We start from the raw sequence: 21,969 nt of genomic DNA on the forward strand, positions 1-21,969 counted from the left end.
TTTGTGAATTTAAAAATTTACACAAAAACTAATATCCTCGATAATAAAATGAAATTTTATCACGTTCCTAAAGAATACACACTGATTTTGTAATGATTCCATAATCTGTTTACTTTATTAGAAATATACGATTGTAGCGATATTTATTTTTATTTAACCACACAAAAGATATAGAAAAGCCAATTCTCAAGAATATTTTCAAAAAATACATTCACTGTAATTTATTTCTAATTTTCTAATAACTTTTTAAATAAAATTACATTTTGGTTAGAAATAAGTCGATTTTAGAGAAAGAAAAATATTAACGTTAAGTAAGTAATGGAGTATATGTAATTTTGTAGCACTTTGTAATTTTACTAAAATATAAATTATAATAAAATAATTGTTTATATAATCACTATACACTAGACTGTACAGTAATAATATCTGTGTACAAAAGCAAATTTATCTTTATTGTAGTGTTTAATAAGATAATATATAAAAACATATTGCCACGAAATTGCAAAGCAACTAGCAAAACAGAGTAACATAAAATTTCTACGCAATTATTTTATTTGCAAGAATAAATATCATAGTCATCATTTGTATACAGAAGTAAATATTATCAAGAATAATATAATGAACAATTATATATTTGCTTGGCAGATGGTAAAAGATATTCTTTGGTGATTTACATGAGACTGATAAATATATATGCAAGGTAAATAGGTATACAGCAAAAAGTAACTATTCTTTATATGATGTATATGTTGTGTATATTTTTAAATGGAATTAATATTATAAATATATATTTTAAGGCAGGAATATCGTCTGTAACATGTAGTTAAACATGTAATATCTGCCACCAGTCAGATTCTTTAATTAACCCGTATCAACTACTTAGGAACCAAATTTTTTTTAAAAATAATTTATAAATTATATATTTATTCTTTACAAAAGTCTTACGTGTACATGAACATCGAGCCATAAAACGAATTTAAAAAATTTACCGATTCACATATCGTGCTTCAAATAGAATTATATATTAATTTTACTGCAACTTGTATAATGCTATGCAATAATTTAATATCAAGCATTGCACTGAAATAGTCTCTTACAATTTCTTTCAATTCGTTAAAGTTATTTACAAAACTTTCTTCTGAAAACATATCATGACTGTCATATAACTTAAAATTAATAAAGTGTTGTTGTTCGATCAATGACCATTTTCTGTACAACGTACTTAAACTGTAAATGCTACGATTACCCCCAAAAAATGGATTTCGTACTTTTGCATTTGACTGTTTACTATATCATATTTTCTCTATGTAAAAAGTGATGGAGACAGAGAATAAGGTACGTATAATTTTTAAGAACATATACTATGAATAGTAGCTTGCGTACGCGCGCGGTGTATTTATGAAATTATTGTTCTTATCGTCATCACTTGTCGTTCGTAATTATTTTTCGCGATTACTCTGAAGAGAGAAGCAAATAGACACGGATATAATACTATCTCGCGATGCACTTCCATAAAACGTAACTATACATATTTATAATATACACGATATACACAACCTGTTCACAAGATTCATTAACTGGAGAATGAATTAGATTGGAACAAATGTGTAACAAACAAGGCTTGAAAACTGTTATAATATAGGTTTAGGTTCTTGGAACAGTTACGAAGAATTTATTAAGTTATAAAATAATTGTTCTACATATGATATTGCCCTTGCTTAGCTGTAATTTACTAATATTTTGATAAAACTAACGAAATTTGATCTGGCCGCCGATAAACGGCAAACGATAAATATTTTCATTATATAGATTTATTATCTATATAAAATCTAAAAAATAATGGTTATAGAAAACCCATATGAGTGCTGATGCAAGAACATTAACTTAAACCGATATAGTTCAACATTTTTATGTTCCTCATAACAGTTATTCAGAATAGAAGTTCTTCGTAATAGCTTTGACCAGAACTTTCATATAATGGTTTGAAACAATTATTTTTGAAACCTTTTCAAGCCCTGGTAACAAGTAAACATATCGAGCGTGTAGTACCTGTTTGTGGAACAAGTTTTTAACACACAAACTAGCAGAAAAGATCGGAGAAACGTGCAGTTTTTATGTAATTCACAGCATAACATCTCGATAGCGAAGAATCTACATGTCGTCATTAAACTAGTAGCTAAAAGATATTTACGATGAAAATTAAATATATTTTTTTTATAATTACCGAAATGTTATGCACGGAATCACATTTTTCAATTTAGCTTATACTCATACATATCACAGTATCAATATAACCCGATACCTCCTCTATTTTTACAATTTGTAACATTGTCTAGTATATTTCAAGAAATACCTTCGTTTACATTTTGATAAAATTACGCCTCGTGTATGTATAATAATTCGTTTTTAGAACACCTTGTGAATTGTATGAAAAACTTTTTCCTAATATTACACCAACTAAATATGTATTTTTCTCTACCCTTTTATTCCATAATAAAATTAAAATGAAATCGTAAGTCATAATACTTGTTTTAAATATCTACACTGTCATTTCGCTTCGCGGGAGAAAAATATAGACGTAAGTAACAACAGTGAGTACAACGTAAATCGTTAATGCGATGTATCGAACGTATACACAAAGTGTGTGTGTATGTATGTATGTGTTCTCACATATATACATGAAAATTCATTTAAAATTTAATTCAAATGCCCTGTGCTGGCCGTTTTATTACATTTAGTTTCTCACTTAGAATCTTTAACAAACGCGTTGTTAGTTGTGTACGTTAAGAACATGATACATACAAAAAAAAAAAAAAAAAAAAAAAATTGGCAAATGCTTAAATAATTGAGGAAGTTTCAAGTTAATAATAAATAAGCGGCGTTGCGGTTCAATTATACTAGCCGATAATCGACTGGCTCGTATATCTTAAAATATAGTTAAAGAATAATTTAATTAAATTAATATCACCTAACATAAATATTCATCACGTCATATTGACACCCAGCAGCCCTCTGAAATTCTCATACACTATGTAACTAATCGATACAGCCGGAACCACCTATGAGAGACACATAAAATGCATGGTTTGTATGCTTTAAAGTAAAAGGTATTTTAAATAGCCAATATTTTTTTCAAAGAATTGTTTCATACCTTTAAGAAATTTGGTGTTATACCTCTGTATAAGCCACGAAGTCCTTCTCTTCTAATAATATCTTTAAAAACACCAACCATGGTATTAGGAGACTTATCTGGCGATATATCGGCTTGCAATCGTGTCCTGACTAGAGCTAATGGGTATGAACACACTTGACCAGCTGTACTAGAGCTTGTTCCGCATACTAATAATACGAAAGACGGTGGGTGTTCATTTTTGTCATGTGTTTGTAAATACCTATTCTTCAAAGTCTACAACAAAGATGTTATTATTAAAATCTTGGGTAACAAACATCATTAAATACATGACCATTCCAATATCATGTCAGCTTTATATATTTACTTCGTATATGGCCAAATCAATACCAGCGTATGGAATTATCCCCATTAAATTAGGGATATAACCTTTATAGAAGGATTTTAAACCTCCGTGTCTATATATTTTTTTTGTTGCATCAACCAAACCTACAAATTCTCCTGTTTTTCTAAGCGCAAACCTAGTTTTCAGTACCTGAAACATATTCATAATATCAGCATTAAATAATAAATAATGCATAAATGTACCGTTACTTGATTTTATTTCATACCTCGAGTGGATATATAGCAGACTGACTAATTCCACCTGCTAAAGATCCTGCCATGAATCGTTCGTAAAGTCCTAGCTCTCTATCGTCGTTTCCTTTAATTGCTCTCTTAATCTGCTCATAGGTCATAAATTTTAATGCACTTTCTGGTGCGATTTTAAGTACGTTTATACCATTCCCTCTCCACAGACTAGTTAATCCACCCTCACGATGCATATACCAGAAGCAACTTCTGATTTTGCATCGTTGTGTTCCATGTACCTGAAATTGTACTCGAATAAAATTATGTTCGATCTTTGAAAAGCAAACAAAGCTAGTCCATTGGATTTGTTTCCAACAACTAAACACATTTTATAGGTTCAGTTCAATGTAGAAAAGGGACTTTTTCGTGTAAAATATAACTGATTAAAATGGTTTAAAGAGAAAACATTGGAACATCAGGAACATTCCAATTGCACTCGTATTTATTTTTGTAAACTCACTTGTAGGTAAACTTTAATCCGATCCAAAGGCGCAGTACATGTGCGTGAGACAGCACCAGCTACAGCACCGGAAACCAAATGTCGCCACCACATTCCAGAGACCATTTCACTGGTTGTAAAATCTTCAGGGACCCCAATGTCCTCCCCAATGTCCATATACTGAAAGAAAAGAAATCATTTGTATCGAACGATGCTTTCATATACTGCATTACGTGATGAATTTACGTGCACGCGTACCGAATAAGAAGAACCATGGCTTTGCGTACGAAGACAAACCATAGCGTGAAAAATCTGATTTTGCTTCCATAAATCGTACACGATCGATTCGTTAATCGTTAACTTTTTACTCGTAATATTTTATAATTTTGACATCTAACCGTTGCGCGTAACCGTATCTTTCTTTCATTGTTATTATATGTACACACGAAATAACAATGTAGAATTAGTTAATGGATTTTTTAAATTGACAACCAAGTGAACGAACCCGTAGGCAAAAGTTAGTTACTAACAAATATAAAATTTGTGTTCGTTATTCGTAAATTAAATTTGCCCGACTCTGGGTTCTATGTTGGGTACTGTAGGTAATTATATCATATATAATTATGTACTGTACCAAAATTATTATATCCAGCATTGTAAATATATCGGGTGTCTGGAAAATACACATTTTTTTCGAATAATTTTTTCTTTGAAACGTTGCTAATATTCATAAAACAATTTAAAACATCATCGGAGACGTAAACGGTTCTCAAGCCTCTTTATCTATCAGCCAGCGTGTTCAGAGCTAGTGTTAACTGGTTATCCTCGGTCATGCTAAAATCACCATTTGCCCAACTAAGCCTTGCTCGATCCGGTAGTCGGTATATCACGTGTCATAGATAATTCTTGAACTCCGATCAACTATACTTTTCGAACAAATACAAAGAAGCATGCTGATTTTCAAGCCTATTATCAGCTATAGACATTACATCACATTTATTGTTTTTTTGCATCAATAATTTCTGATAATCATTCAAATATTCGATTCGCGTCGCAGTCCAATCTTAATTAAGTGAAACGAACCGCGTTATTCAACGAACTTCTATGAGTCATTCAGTCTGGAATGGGACAAATTCGATTTTCTGAGTGAAATATATCGAAAAATATACATATGTAAAATGTAAGCAAACTGACATGTTATGTTACATGTACAAAATTTGGAAAATTAACATTACACAAATACCAATTATATTTGAATTAGATATTAGTACGTTGGCAAAAATAAATTTCATTGACGCTAGAGATTCGTGGATCGAGCAGACGGATATGACAAGATAAGAAACGTCATTCGCTGATGACAAAACATGCTAACACGTACCGTGAATCTTATTTCGTAAAAGTAAACGTCGCGTACATGTCAAACGTGTAGCGTATACATCTTTCGACATATCATAAATCTAATAAATAAAATACAAAACAATCAAACACTACTTGACCAGAATCATGAATTATGTAATCGAACAAACGCTATAAAAATATATTCCATAATTCATAATCAGTTAATAGCACTAATTTTCGCGCCAATGATACGTTTATTCATAGCACGTGTCAAAACTATCACGTGAAAAGCGCGTTTCTATGAACTTTAATGACGTCTCTTTTAAAGATGATGTTACAAATTCAAAATATACTTGTGTGCACGGGAGTTATTATGTTTTGCGTGCCTTTACGATCTCTACCATACTTCATTTTACAATAGAATTGTAGTGGAGGAAAAACAAATGACAAAACGAGTACACAAACAACAAGATAATTTTCCAGATTTTGAACATGTGGCATAAACATGTTTGTATCTTTCCATTAGCTTACTTTTACTTTTTTTCAAGTTTTGTAATAGAATTCAATTCGTTTCTTGCGAATACATTGACGCAATCGAATCGTTCCTGCGACAAAGTAAAAATAAAAACTCACAAAGAAGATAAAATATATTTGAATAATACTAATTTTATTTCTTAACAGCGAATAAAATTTGTCCAATTCTGTACGTAACATGTATGTATACGTTCAAACAAAGGAGAAACGTTTAACAGTTTTGCAGACTTGGTAATAGTATGAGCACTTGGCGATTATAGCTACAAGTTAATTTTGCGATAATTCTGCAGCAAATACCATTACTCACTTTTCGTGGAAGAGCCGTGAGCAAACTAATTAGTTTACGAATAAATCTAAAATTTTTATTTGTTATTCGTAAGTTAACATCGCCCAATTCTGTCATTAACGTATGTAATAATTTTATTATGTTAATTGCACATTTAACGAGTATAAGACTGTCAGGCATACAAATACAGACTTTGAACCCAGGGTAAGTCAATGGCATGATAATAGTGACAACGGAGGGGAATAAAATATTTTTTCCGAATACGAGGATAACCTTGAAGTTCAGTTTGATTACGAAAGCGTTTGTTTCTGTTAATAAATTACCGGGGGGAAAAATGATAATGGTGTTCTCGAACAGGACATTGATGTTTGTGTTTCAATAACCGAATATATTATGAAGGATTGTGAATAAGCTAGGCGATCGATCGCCTGGAAATTTACACCAAAATTGTCGACCTTGAATAAAAAAAAAGGAATAGAATCAATCGAATGACAATGAAACTTCAATTTCCGAATTTCTATCCCCCCGCCCCCCCGGAAAAAGCTAGACATAGTAACTTTGGAGAAGCCTCGACCGCTGTTAGGTTTCACTGAATTAGATTTCGACCTTGTACATCTTCGATTGATTACACAAGCAGCTTTATCGACATTCTTGTGTAAAAAAAAAAATACAAAGGTAATTTAGTTCCAAATCCGCTACATAATCCTAAAACGTCCTTGGCATTGAACAGATTATGTATGTATCATCAAAGCTTAGTTTCTATGTTCGCTGTTACAATGTTAAAACATTTAATAGAATCATATGACTTGAGGGTTCTCTACAAATGCATAAATTGTTTCAAGGGGTGATGTTTTCGATGCCCGTAGAAAATATTCAAATCGAAATGTAGGGTAAAAGGACCTCGTCGGAACAAACAGGATATGAGTGTTTCGTTCGTTGCAACTGTTTTTTTCCCCCCCCTCGAAATGTTACGTTGTATGAGAGACACGACAAGAAGAGAGGTTAACAAAATAAACAGTACCGATTGCAGATACTTCATAAGGGCGAAATCGGCATCAACGTCCACAGTATCCATCGCAGAAGTGGTAAAATGTATTCACGTCACAGGCTAACTGGGTAAAGCCGAATAAATTCGAGGGAACAACTAAAAAGAACGAAGAAGTGTGCAATCTTTCTGCGGTTATGTCGGGCTGCAAGCCAACAAACTATGCACTTGGGGTGACGCCCAATGTCGACGTTAAATCTCGTTCGATTCGATGAATATTCTTCTCTAATCTTTAGTCACGAGACAAGATCGATTATTTGGATCTTGGCCGAACAGAGAAAACGAAATATGTATACGTATACACAGGAACCCACGATTGGTAATATATTATTCGAATAATAGACGATTAATAAAACTAACGTTTAGCAATTTATTCGCATGACCAAATTGTTTTTTTTTTTTTCACTGTGAAATGTATCATTCTGTAATTCAAATTTTTATTTTTGTTCGACGAGTAACGGATTAACAGTCATTCATTTTTTTATTAATTATTTAAAATTGTTACGTAGACAGAAATTTTGCCTATTTCTATCGAGAACGTCGGTCCTTATGCGAATCGAACATTATATGTATGTATGTATGTATCTAATGTGCTCACGGACCGAAGTTCAACTTCACTATGTCTAGAGCAGCGTTTCTCAACCTATGGCTCGTAGCTCAATAGTTCGCGAAATAATAGTTTCTTAAAAAGACTCGGTAATCGAAGTATTTGTTACAAATCGAAATTTAAAAGTTCGAAAAAGACCTCATTTTCTTCGACAATATTTGTTGCAACCTTGTAAAGTACATAATTGTCAAATATGTATATCTCAAGCAGATTGGAATTTTATCTTAATAGCTTGACAAGTTTAAAAAGATTTGACGTTTCTAAAATAATTACTGTGCGATGAAAATGTTTCCGTACAAGATAAAACTGTACCGTTTCGTATCAAGTGCGTATTAAAAGAATGCAGATTAAAACAATATGTTGATAAGATTAATAGAAAAGATAGATATAAAATAGCAGAATTAAAATAAGAAACAAGCAACTTTTAGATAAAAAATGTATCCATATGTGTCAACTATTTTTTTTATTTCCTTTCGACGTACATGTTGAGGAATAATTTTCATATATTGAATTTAAACATAGATGCATTATTCAGTTCGATCAAAAAAAGGAAGAAAAAGCGATGGCTGCATAAATACAATAGGACACGACACGCCAGAATAAGGAAAAAAACAGAATGGAAAAAGGGAGAGATAACTAGTGAAGATTAAACATGTTTTAACTCTTTACAACGTCGCGTTTCATAAAAATAACGAACGTTTCATGATTGTTTAATAAAGTTGAAAAAACGTGTAATCAATTTAATGGAAAACAATCGATTGAAAGTAGCCAAACAGAATACGTAAATAAATAAATAAATAAATAATATTAGTAATAATAAAAGTGTTTTCTTCTCTGAAAATATAACACGTGCACAGAATTGCATCAATCTTTTAAACAATTCATCACTTGTCGCAAACTACAAATGGAAATAATGACAATTAGAAATTACGAGAAAATCGATATCAGAAGTTGAGTGTCAGATAACAATCGTTTGGTTACCGGTTACAATACATTCTTCAGGTCGACGTATAGTACGCGTTCGTCTTGCAATTAGCAACGCAGACTAATATTCCTTTACGATATTTTTATGGACCTCTTAATCATTTTATAACGAAACAAATGGAAACAAATAAAATTATTGTTCGGCAGTTTCCACATTTTGTTTTATAAACATTTTTCGAAATTCCGTTTTGATAACCTTTAAACGAAACATTTCGCAACAACTACTGGGTATTTGTTGTGCTTACGTATACACGAGCATTATGCAATTTTCTTGACATAATATAATATTCCGCGTTTTCTGACATAATGGCATTAATTTGATAATAAACCAGCTCCTAGTATACGTCGTTACTGATCTATAGTAGTTGTAAACTCGTATAGTAACCATTACTTAAATATACTGTGTGGCCGGAAATGTTTCTATAACTTTTTAACGAAGCCTCGATTAATAAATTAGTATCTTTGATTTTCGTCTTATTTTGGCCTGTACAATCTCCCATTAAAATTTTTCCCAGAGGTGGCCAAATACCCTGTATGTACTAATACATTTGTTTAAATAATTGAGGAAATGAATAAAATTATTCTTTAATGGATATAACGAATATTAGAGATAATGATTAACATTTTATTAGTGTCCAAGTACTGGTACTTATTCAAATATTGGTTAATTTTCCTTAGTCTATTTAAACAGCACCAATATTCCCGCGTAAAATACTGCTCGCTGTAACAGGGACGCGCTCAAGCAGAACAATCTCGAACAAATCGGAGATGGGAAAGGGATTGGTATTACGCGGTGAATCATCGTTTTCTAGATCGACCTCGGTTCTCTGTAAATCGTTATTTAACGTAGTAATCTAAATACATTTCCACAACCTTTTCCCAAAAGTACACTACAAAACCATAGTAAACCCCATAAAGCTGAGAAAGTATCATGTAGAGATTTCACACAATGAAGAAAGAAATTCTATAAATTCTATTCACGAACACGTGCTCGCTGCAGCTGTCACTTTTTATCTGTTCGCTGACGTAGATTCTTTAAACATTTGCATACTTTGTTCTGCTAATAAATTATATGCTTACATGCAAATATTAATAATATTAGTGAAATTCTTTATCTCGGCATATTTTGTAAAATAAGCGTGTATAATTGCTTGATAATTATTGTACATACAAGGCTAATTATTTTTCGTATTTTCAAGAACATATTCAATTTATTTATCCAGGTTCAATGAAATTTCGCAAGAATTTCGTTCGAAAGATAGTTTCAAAGAACTTACGGGTCAAATTCTTAAACTTTTGCTTTCCCTTCCGTCTGCCACGTGATAATTTCTCTCAACATCTTTCCATAACCTATACGCGGGCAAACACAGACCAGGCACCTGGCATTTCTAGACTTTCGCTATTCAATCCCACAATATATTTTTAAAATGTGAATTTGTCCAACACATTTTAAGGGTCAGAATTTCACTAAAAGATCCATGACTACCGAAGATTAACACCGTATAAAATGCTACTACGTATCTTAAGTACTTAACAAATATAGCATTAAACGACAAACGATAAAAAAATTCGGAACACGTGCTTCTAAAAGTACTTTTCTAATTTTTATCTATTATAATAACAATAAAATTTTACGTGCGCTAGGTGCTAATTTCGATGCATTGCAATTGAATGTGGATGACAAGCTACAACACATTTATTGAGACAAGCGAGCGTAAAGTGATAATAATCTCTGTAACCTTAAACCGTTATCTCTGGTTCCTTCTTACTTGCTCGAGAACAAGAATTCTATTTGAGGTTCGTGACAGTTTAAAACTGTAATGAAATGCTTAGGCGCATTCGGACTCGTTATACCTTTGAACGTCCATAGATAGCTACATACGTGCCACTATTACACAAAGAGAGATACACACTTACCCGTTGCAGGAGTTCATGATAGCCTTGGAGGAATTCCTCGCAAACCTGACTGGTCGGCGGGATGCTTTCGTGTTTCAATATTCCCGAATTTCTTAACGTGTACATTCTTTCCCGGAATGAGAATAGCCAACGTTCGCCGACAAACTTTTTTCCGATGTTATGAAAAAAGTTAAAGCCAGAACCAAACGATCACGAATTCTTCTCGAATCACACACACTCACACACATAAACAAACAACGGAAACGTAAATACTAGCCGGAGGAAAAACTATTTTGACGAAATATACAGTGCAATCAGAAAGAAAACGAGCCTCGTCGCGATCCAGCGATTTGAGTGCTCGGAGCCCGATCTCGAGACTGAAGAGCGCGAAGAAATGACGGGGGAACCGAAACGAAAGATATTGGTTCGCCTATCTGGGCAAGCCCCCCACCATCTTTTTTGCAATGTCTACAGCTACCGTCGTGTACGTTGCGTACGCTTCCAAGAGAAATACCTGTTGTCTGTTGGCCTTAGTTTTTCGTACGGACACGATACGGTCAATTGACACCATTCGACGAGTCTACTTAATGGCATAGCTATTTTATATACAGTTGGCCACATTAAAAATCGTCTACCTCCTTTAATAATGTATGTATAGATGCAATACTTGTACAAATAGTGTCACATATTTAATCCATACTAGTATTCGTTTTGATACGGAAGTTGATACAAAAATTTCTAAAGCGTTATTTAAAAATTAAAACATATAGCGACATCTGTGAAAGTTGTTCCACATTAAAAATTATCCTCCTACAAAGTTTTGTGATTCGAACAACCAAAATAAGCATTACACGCGAATTATAATTGTGTTTTATACGTATGTATAGTAATTTTTTGTAACATTAATGGTTAACGAGTGGTGGACAATTTGTCAGTGTAACCGACTATAACTTTCACGCAAAAGGAGGACACGTGGTTAGACGGCTGTCTCCTTAAACGTGACGACTGAATTAAAACACACAATTGTCCGCGTGTACACAGTGTTCTCGATTTCTAATTGTCACCGATAACACATTACGTTATCGTTAAAGGGATAGATAATAATTCAAAAGAGTTCCTCAGCGCCGATTTTAATGATGTTGAAATATGTTGGTAGAGACCTTATTTGGCATAATTTTTCCCTATACATATATGTTATCGCCACTCTGCATTTTCAAGATACACCCGTTTTGTAGATGGATGATTTTTGTCATTGAGTTTTTAAATAATGCTTCATAAAGCTTCTGTGTCAATTTTCATATTAAAACAAGTACTACCAAAGATGAAATATTATTACATCGGTTGTACAAGTATTACATTTATATGTATATTATTATTTATGAACAAAAATAAATTAACAAAGTAAATAGACGATTTTAAGTGTGTTCGACTGTACATATGTATTCCAAGCACGTCGATCATGCATGGCATGTCGCACCTCGGCTGCAAAACGAGAAATACTTTTATACACTATTTTGAAGGACATTAAGAGTCTAGTCGAAACAATAGAGCAGGAAAGGAGAAATTTTCGATCGTACTATGCTGATTCAACGATTTCATTTGCATGTATTACGCGTGTGCGAAGCGGATATAGACTGCAACCGTTCCAGACGTAGCAGCGCAGCTGCATTACGGAAATACACACAGAAATAATAAAATGCGTCATCGTATGAGAAAACTAATACTAGATTGTACAGTAACCTCGATATAATACGTTACCGTTACAGTATACTAGGAACGAATATATTAAAAATTGTTTTCTTTTATTGCAACTGACACATATGAGAAATTCTAGTAATTTTTATTTTTAAAACCATTGAACCACACTTGTAGGCATAACGGTAACATCTTATTTGTTTTGTATTAGAAGGAGTGATAATATGTCGATCAACATCACTGTAAAGGGCTTGAAATCTTTCAGGAAATGTTATAGATCTTCTGTGGCACGAGGATCTGTAGGTACAGTACTGGTCAAAGTTTCTGTACCCACTGGTTACTGCCCAGCAATACCACGATAGCCTCACAGTCTAGCACCATGGCTGACGAAACGTTGCGAGATATTTCACCAGACAGAGAAATCTCGCCGTTTACCGATCAAGTTCGAATTACGATACGTTCAAAGAGCATCGCGTTCCGTTACAGATAAAACTCACTGGAATATATTTTTAAATACAATCAGAAACGTCTAATTGTTTGCTCTACTTTCACATTTACAATCGATCGATATTTATTAACTGCTCACATGAAATGCACACATTGGTGCAATTTCGTTAGAATAGTAGAGTTGCGTGTACAGCATTACACGGCAGCATGTTAAATAACGTTAAACGACAGAATTAAATCAATTTTACAAGACTAATGTTTTGATCTCTTATTAAGTTACATGTAAATATGTAACTGTAAACTTGACACTAACCTATTTCCTTCACTATTGTGTTTAATATAGCAAAAAACATAATATAAATTTTCTATTGTAGCATGCATTATCAATGTACATGCAACGAATCGAGCTTGCTAATTCTAAAAAAGCGTAATACAGTGGTTTCGGTGGATCTCTTTCTATGGCTATCGTTATTTAGCTATGATAACGGGGGAAACTGCTGTTAGCAAGGATGGTCGGGAAAAATAATAAAATAAAATTCTGCATCTAAACTATTTTGTTCTAAATCACTTTCGTTGTTAAAGTAATATTTTCACTGTTTCGAAGATAGTACGCTCTGAAATTATAGTGCACACGATTACAGTTTAAAGAAACAAATTACATCTTTAGGGAGTGTATCGCTCGATTCTCAATCTTCTCGTCTACTATAAGGAAGGGTACACGGTCGCGTAGAAAATAAAAAAAAAGAGATATCGCGACGGCGCGGTGCGGCGCGGCGTGTACGCGTGCGTGTGAAAATTACACGTCTCTACGGCGCATGACCGTTTGAATTGAGTCGACGCGATAGTTGGAGGCCGAAAGGAGCGGGGAAAGGCACTGGAAACAGCTGAGAGACTATCAAGGTCATTTCGAATGACAGACACACGTCACACCTCCGGTCGAGCCCTCTTCGTCGACAAATCGGAACCCAGAATCGACTGGATCGTAACTCGTGCACATGCAAACTACACCCACGAGTTCATTGTACAATAGCTATACATATAAGCAGACGTTTAGAACCATTTGCGCCGCTACGTTTGTGTTCCCACTAACTAGAAGCGAAACGTATAAGCAAACTTTTACTATTTACCAAGAATTAAAAGGTTCGGAAAGTAACTGTTTCAAACTGTTATACATATGCATATAGGTTCTTACTGAAACAATTTTTAAAAGAGCCGAAATAATGTTATAATTGTTACTAGAAAAACGGTTCCGATGTAATATCGATTTCGGTTACGGTTCTAGTATTGATTCTATACCGATATTATATTATATATATTAAAATTAGAAGAATTATTAGTTGGTGATTCGTATGAAATTTTCCAACACTCTCTTATCGAATTGGAAAAACAAGATTAATTTTGTAAATGAATTCGTGAACTATGGAACCCGGATTCAACATCATTTTACCACAAAAACGAATTGAAAAAGTAAAAATTTGCTTAATAAATACATATGTAAAAATAGGACAAATACGCGCAGAAATGGGACAAATATTGAACGAAGACAGAATTGTACAAATTAGCAAGAGTAGTTTTAGCTATAGCACCCACACAGATTACCGCGGAACATTCAGTTTCCGGCTTAAAATGTTTTTGTTAAATGAATGTCATTAATATAATCATACTGATATACTCACATTTGTATGATGCCAATATTCGATCAAACCCAAAAGATCACTGCTCGGGGCGTAAAGCAGAAAATCTCGCCACTCGTTGAAACTTATAGTAAGACTTCCATCCTTGTCCATTCTACAAATCGATATTGTGAATGCGCGTTTATACGTTGTGTGCTATTATCAATTACGAATTATCGGCTTTAATTTTGAAAAAAAAAAAAAAATATGTAAGAAGTAATACAGCGAACGTAATTTTTAAAAGGACATCATGAAATAGTGCAAGTGTCAATAAACTTGCGTGTTTTCGTCTTAGAAACCCGCGGCGCATTAAAATACTGACCGAGGTAAGAACAAAAATACAAAAATTTCTAATGTTTACATAGTCGATATTGGAAATAATTCCTCTTATATCAGAATGCAGCGAGGAAAAGTCTCGTGTTCCAAAGAGGAAATAAGAGAAGACGCATAATACGACGCAGGATTTCCCATTTGAAAAAAGGCAAATAAGATTAATAGTATCAATTACTAACATATCAAATTTAGAAGACTGTTCTTATACAAACCTCGTCACTCTTCCGTGCGTTAAATCGTAATATTTTTTTTATAAAAGAAATAAAATAAAGTAGTTTTTTAAAATTCTATACAATTAATTGTCAATATTCTTGTCATTTTTATTCAATATAGTAGTGTTTTTATAGAAATTTCGTCCAATCGTATACGTACAATCACATTACATAATTGTTTACGTATCAAAATATCGATTTTGTAACGAACGCGCGAGTGAACGCATATAATACACGCCTTTGCGTGAAAACTTACCGTTGCAGCAATTTCTTTGCTTCGTCAAAATCCATCTTGATTCCCAATTCCTCGAACGCCTTTATCAGTTCCTCCAAATCAATTTTTCCTGCAAAAGTACAATATAAATCATGATACATTAGACATTACACAACGGCTTGCTTTTTATGGCGCTAATTAACGACGCTTTGGGTTAATAATCGAATTTTATTTAAATGTATAGTTTTTAAGTAATTTTAATAAAACATTGCATATTACTTCTGACTGTCATCAATTATTATTATTATTAAATTTTTAGAATATTTATATATAGATTGTTCGTCAAAAATGATTATTTATAACAAAAAATTCTTTTCATGAACTACAATGGTTATTCGTAAGGAATTAACATTTCCGTAATCGATATTATTTTTTTATGCATTCACCCACCATCTTTATTTTTGTCAAGATGAGAGAATTGTAGACGCAAATTTTTTTCATGTTCACGGACATAATGTATAAATTCTGCTAAACTGATATCGCCGCTCTTAGTGCTGTCCGATCTGGCTAAAAATTCCTGCGAAAGAAAAACAGTTCACAAGTGTTATTTTACCTTAAATATTGGGAAAAGTTATCTTAAAACTGAGCATAAAAGAAATTAACAAGTTTCCATGAAGCAACATTTGCTCAAAAGAGAAAAAAAAAAAAAATCGAAATTTTCGTACGCATGTGTGCTACATTGTATATACATACATAAGTATGCACTTCAGTGCATTTTCCATCGATGCTTTGTAAAAATGATAACGATACGTATTAACCTTGACGAAACCGTACGAATTAAATTAAGTAGGAAACTTGAGTAATAGATAAAAGTTTTGTTTTAAGAATATCGATGGTCGATCTACTTTAAACTAAATAATACGGTTCAAATATTTCAAAACATCGTTCAATAATTAAAATTATATTCCAAAACGAACGTTGCAATTTACAACTCGCAAATGATGTTTAAAATCAATAACAATGCTGGTTTTCTCTTACAACAAATATACGTCTACTTTATAATATTTTACAAGTCTCAAAAAGTAAAAAATATTTAAATATATGTTTTACAAATTTTTATATCTTTAAATGGTAATAAAGAACCATAGATATCAATGTTACCTATCATTTTTAAGGAATTTGCCAATTTATTTGTCCAACGGAATGTTTGTGTTTTCAATTTGAGTTTAAAAAGAAAATACCAAAAGTTACCACCGTAATTTTTTATATATTAATTTCAGGCAACTTGAACTTTAATTTAATGTAAATGTTCTGTCTGATGTCGAAAATTGATTTACTTTAAAAGTAATAATTTTTGTTCCGAATTTCCATACACATAGTAGATATATGTATGCGACACACTAAATCGCCTGAAAGTCGCACGCAACGTCCGCATTATTAAGTACGTAGTTCGATCGTGAACGTACAGACGCCTCTAATATCGATGCACCGAAATATCGTAGATTTTAAAATTACACGTACCTCGGCATAGTATTTATCAACTCCGACTTTGCAAAGCGCTTTCGACAAATCCTTCACGTCGATTTTCCCTTTCCCATCCAGATCTAAATTTTCGAATATTTTCTGCAGTCTCTGTTCATCCTCTGCCGGCAACTCGTGCAGATAGTGCGGTGGCATTATGCCATGCACACTACTTCCTCGATTAACGGGCATGGTTCTATCACTTCCTATACTGGTAAAATATAGAAGAATTCTTTTTTCAGCATTCACCCGCGGCACACCTTATCTTTTCTTATTTCTTTCTTTCTCTGCTTCTTTTTTTTCTTACTTGTCGAAAAAACACTCGTTTTGCAAACTACTTATTGACTCTTTACACGGTCGCAGCACGAAACGTTTCGATCGTTACACACGCCTACGAAGTAACTCATAATTACACCACACACGTGGCTCGTAAAGTAGCGTACATCGATTAATTCGCACACTTTTCACCCAATGAAGGACGTAATCCTGATATAGAAAATATCTATATATTTTCCACACCCTTTCTTGTTCTACGAATTCATCCAAATCGACCGTGTATTCACCGCACACCAGATCGTAGGACCTTTCACATCCAAAACCGTACAATCGTCTAAGCCCAACTAAGTCCAGTGCCGCTGGAATATCCTGCTTCGCACGAAATTACGCTCGGCAGCGCCATCTGATGGTAAACTTGAGAAATGTCGATGTTGTATGTTCTTGATCGATAAAAACAACTTTATAAACGCATTATCACAGACGAGGTATACGAGTACATATACCTATACAATTTAAAAACTGTTATAATATAGGTTTAGGTTCTTCACAGCAATTATTTAGAATAGAAACTCTTTATAACAGTTTCGACCACAACTTTTATACAACGGTTTGAAACAATTATTTTCGAGACTTTTACAAGGCGTTTTCAACCCTTTTGCTACTTAATACAATTGTAATTGTAATGAAAAATACTTTCATATTTTCTGTGCACACAAATATTGCACATTTCTTTAAAGAATTATGATTTTACAGTCTAAACAGATTATTTTGTTCGTCTGCTACGTAAACTAAAAAATTTAAAAACTTTCTGTTTTGACCGCACGTTATACAAACTTAACAGTTAAATACTAGAATATCGAGTATTTTAACATATGATATTACAACATAGACATTTAATATTTAAGAAAATCACCAAAGAAAAACTCGCGTTTATATTGAATAGATAAATATATTACGCTTTCACTTACAATACACTTGTTAGAAAATACATTAAACTTTCTGTGGATTTTCGTAAACAATACAAAACATTCGAAGAACTTTATCTCGATGTAACATTATTCCCGGTTAAGTGTTTTTCTATTAATCTGGTCAACAGTAAATATGTATTCTTTACCTAAATAATCAATTCTAGTTCTTGTTATGGCTAAAATTATGAAAATGGAAGTTGAATTAAAAATATTGGCTCTAGTCTTTTTAAAATACACCACTAACAGTGGACATTTTATAATGCCTAAAAAAGAATCATTTTGCCGGCTTTTATATGTTATATTCGACAGCCTTCTACTTGATTTATAACTTTAACAGATTATTACTGGAAAATTAAACATAAACGACATTAAATAAATTTATGTTTATTAATTTATCGTTAATTAAGTCATAAAAATCTATATGATTTTATTAACTTTAAAAAAATATGTTGTTTTAACATAGTTTGATCTACTGTACTTGAATAAAATAAATTATATGTTATATTTTTCAAACCAGAGCCAAACAAGTCTTTTTTTCTATTATTTTCTGTCCAAGTATACATAAATAAAAAGGAAGATAGCTTAATCGTAAAGAATACGAACTATTGTTTACAATTCGTTGACCAGTATTATCAAGCATTCGTATTTCAAATTTCATTCTACCTTCTGTTCACGTACAATTAGTAAACGAAAAAGCATTTTTCAAAATTGTATTTTTGTATACGAAGGATTGAATATTTATGGAAATTATATCTACGATCGTAATTGTACGAATGCGATAATATAGTATAATATATAGGTTATTCGTCAATATTATTTGTTTATTAATTTTTACGTATTCGAATGATGAACGAAAGCGGGATATCAAGTTTCTTTGTGAACGTACCACATGTTTATGTTATAATGCGACTTTTTCCATAGTTATTTATTTTAGAAAAATACATTAAAAATGCCAGACTAACAATTACATTAAACGTAACGGGCATTGCAAATATATGACGTCATCCAAATATACGATTAATATGTTCTACATAAATTTAATAAACCAAATATTACAGAATTTTGTTATCTTTTTTCTTCCCCCTAAAATTCCATTTCGACGACTTTTAGCGTAACAAAAACATTAAGCTATTCACATATGCATTGCCCATTATGTTTATAGCTAATATAACAAAAAATCTTACAATTGGGTATTAATTTAACATAAAGTGTCACAGAAGTACCATTCGTACCATTAAGTGCCAAGTGCGCGCTGACTATAATGCATTATATACCGATATGTATATAATTATTATTGTTTCATATGTTCAAACAAAGAACGTTAATATAGATTGTATGTGGCTTCATACCATTAACATAGGTACGCGTGTATTATTATACACATAGTGACATGTTTAACATGCAATTAATCTGAAGCTTGCACAAACATTATTGTTGCGCTTATTACTTCCCAGTGTACACAGCCCTCTTCGCTTTTTTACTCTACATTTATCAACGAGTCATACTACGAATAAAAATAAAAAATATAGAAGGGCAACATTTCGACAAATGGATCACTAGAAAAATTACTGACTATAATTCCTTCGAACGACGGAAACATTTTAGGTGTACAAGGCTTTTCTTTTGAGTCGTCTGTACAAAGGAATTATCTGAAATATAAAGAGCAATTCAAAATAGAAGCTTACGGAATTAAAATTTTATAAATATATATATATAAATATATATATATATATATATATATATATATTTTGTATCTGAACAAACTGTGAAGACGGTATTCATTTACAGAAAGGAACATTTATATCTTCCATATTTAACCTTGTGCTCAGACTAAAATGCCCTTTAACATAATTAGAATAGAATGTATGTATGAAATATATGCGCATTGTTAATTCTTGTTCCAAGAACTTTGATATATATTACGACATATACAAATGGTAATCGTCACCAAATTTGTAAAATTATTAGAGTTTGATTTGCAATCGTGATACCTTTAGTGTAAAGAAACATTTCAAATCTTCATTTGAAAATCTAAAGATTATTTTAATCTGAAAAGTACAATGTTTTCCAATGTTTTTTCATGCTGCCAATATTATTATATTCAAGATGCAAAATCAAAATATGGACCCTTTCTGTAATATCGTAACACATTCTCTTCAATATTATAGCCAATTATTATGTTTGTAATTTTTAAGCACAATCGTATTACAAACGTGTAGTGATTGCAAATTAAATTCTCGTAATCGCAATAGAAAATTTGTACTACATAAGTTTTTAGTCTTTATAGTTTTATCTGTGAAACCAGTAACAAAATAAATAAAGTTTCTAACATACTTCTCAAATACATAAATATAGTTTTGAATCTAGACATAATTAACACCAATGTTATCTCCAATGTAGAACAAATAATTTCACTTTTGCATGTTTTGCACATTTAAATCTGTAATGGAAATATTTTATCGAACAAGTATTAGAAGTTGATTCGTTTGCGTATAAATATTTCCTATTACTTTGCATAATTGAAAGAAACGTGACCGTTCTTTAAATTAAAAAAATAAAGAAAGACAAAAGAAACAATTTCAGATGTCAAAAAAACAAAAAAAAGAAACTGATTTTCGTTACAACTTTTACATATATCTTATATATAAAATAAAAGATATATATATATATATATATCGTTTCATGATATTCCATTACAAATGAAAGAATGTTGTGTTAGTAAATAATAAAACAAATAAAATTGCACCATCGTTTATAATTTTCGTAACGAAACTAGTTATGTTCTGAGATTACATTTCTTTCTAGTTTAGAATAATGTGCCCCGTAAAAAAAAAAGAAAAAAAAAAAAAGAAAAAAAGAAAAGAAAAAAAGAAAAGAAAAAAAAATTGGAAATACCGAATCGGATACGTGTAGATGCAGACTGTTCTTGTTTAGTTTTTGTATTGCTGCATGCTTTAAAAGGCACATTTTTAGTTTGAAAGAAATGTTTTATTTGAACATATCTAGTTGTGTGTAGCAAGGTAAAACAATATTTTTAACGAGACAGAAAGATCAACTTTCTTTTGACCTCTACGTTTCATAAAAGTCTATGTCACTTCCACTAAAACTGGAATTATTAATATTTATACTATATATTATTTCATAAAAAAATAGAAGAACCCAAAAGCTATTGCAATGCATAAATCACTGTACTATAAGAAGTAAGTTGATCATACAATTTCACAAAATTTTTGTTACCACGTTCATGATACAAATCAAGTTAAACGAATTGAAGACAATCTTCAATGAAGGGGGGAAAATCTTTAAATCGACAGACGTTATATAAAATGCAAAAAAAATAATTAAGAATGTAAATTTCTTATCAGTAGAATCAAGTACATACGTCATTATATTTTTGTTCTGAGGAACGTTAGCTTCATATTTTTATAGTACAAATAACGAACAAAAATAAGGACAATACAGTATATGCCAATACTATCAACATAAATTAAACCATGTTCGCCACAATTAAAGTAATAATTATTTCTGAAATTAAAATAATAGTTAAGTGGAAGCCAATGTGACTGTTTCAAGTTTCTTATAAGTCCGTAAATCGAACATCGTTACAAACGTGAGAGCTGCAGCTCGCATAACAGTCTGTTCATTTCAATTTTTTTCACTTTTCAGCAAAACATAATTTTAAACCAATGGTTCTCAAACTATTCGTTCTAATTTTACAAACATAATAAATTAATACAAAAA

At 31.8% G+C, this 21,969-nt stretch overlaps 1 protein-coding gene across 2 annotated transcripts; it reads right to left on the bottom strand.

Moving 5' to 3' along the window:
- Nucleotides 1-644: 644 nt before the first annotated feature.
- LOC122395438 (calcium-binding mitochondrial carrier protein SCaMC-2-A) lies at nt 645-17,589 on the bottom strand. Of its 2 annotated transcripts, XM_043393017.1 has the most exons (9): nt 16,985-17,589; nt 15,914-16,040; nt 15,506-15,593; nt 14,708-14,819; nt 4,221-4,379; nt 3,742-3,999; nt 3,498-3,665; nt 3,152-3,406; nt 645-3,059 (listed from the first exon to the last, which is right to left on the bottom strand). In XM_043393017.1, the coding sequence occupies exons 1-9, from the start codon at nt 17,174-17,176 to the stop codon at nt 2,985-2,987; spliced, it is 1,434 nt and encodes a 477-aa protein (XP_043248952.1). In that variant the 5' UTR covers nt 17,177-17,589; the 3' UTR covers nt 645-2,984. The 2 variants fall into 2 exon arrangements, with proteins under 2 accessions (XP_043248952.1, XP_043248953.1); XM_043393018.1 differs by lacking the exons at nt 14,708-14,819; nt 15,506-15,593; nt 15,914-16,040; nt 16,985-17,589 and adding an exon at nt 10,911-11,392.
- Nucleotides 17,590-21,969: the final 4,380 nt, after the last annotated feature.

The sequence above is a fragment of the Colletes gigas genome, unplaced genomic scaffold (genome assembly GCF_013123115.1).
Source record: "Colletes gigas isolate AHSC1104 unplaced genomic scaffold, ASM1312311v1 Colletes_gigas_Sc00005, whole genome shotgun sequence".
NCBI lineage: Eukaryota > Metazoa > Arthropoda > Insecta > Hymenoptera > Colletidae > Colletes > Colletes gigas.

Excerpts from the sequence above, each read along its gene's own strand:
- LOC122395438 (XM_043393017.1), bottom strand. The coding sequence starts at position 17,176 with ATGCCCGTTAATCGAGGAAGTAGTGTGCATGGCATAATGCCACCGCAC. Across the intron at positions 4,380-14,707 it reads AATATTGGCATCATACAAAT|TATATGGACATTGGGGAGGA; the intron begins GTGAGTATATCA and ends CTTTTCTTTCAG. Across the intron at positions 3,666-3,741 it reads CTGCTATATATCCACTCGAG|GTACTGAAAACTAGGTTTGC; the intron begins GTATGAAATAAA and ends AATATGTTTCAG.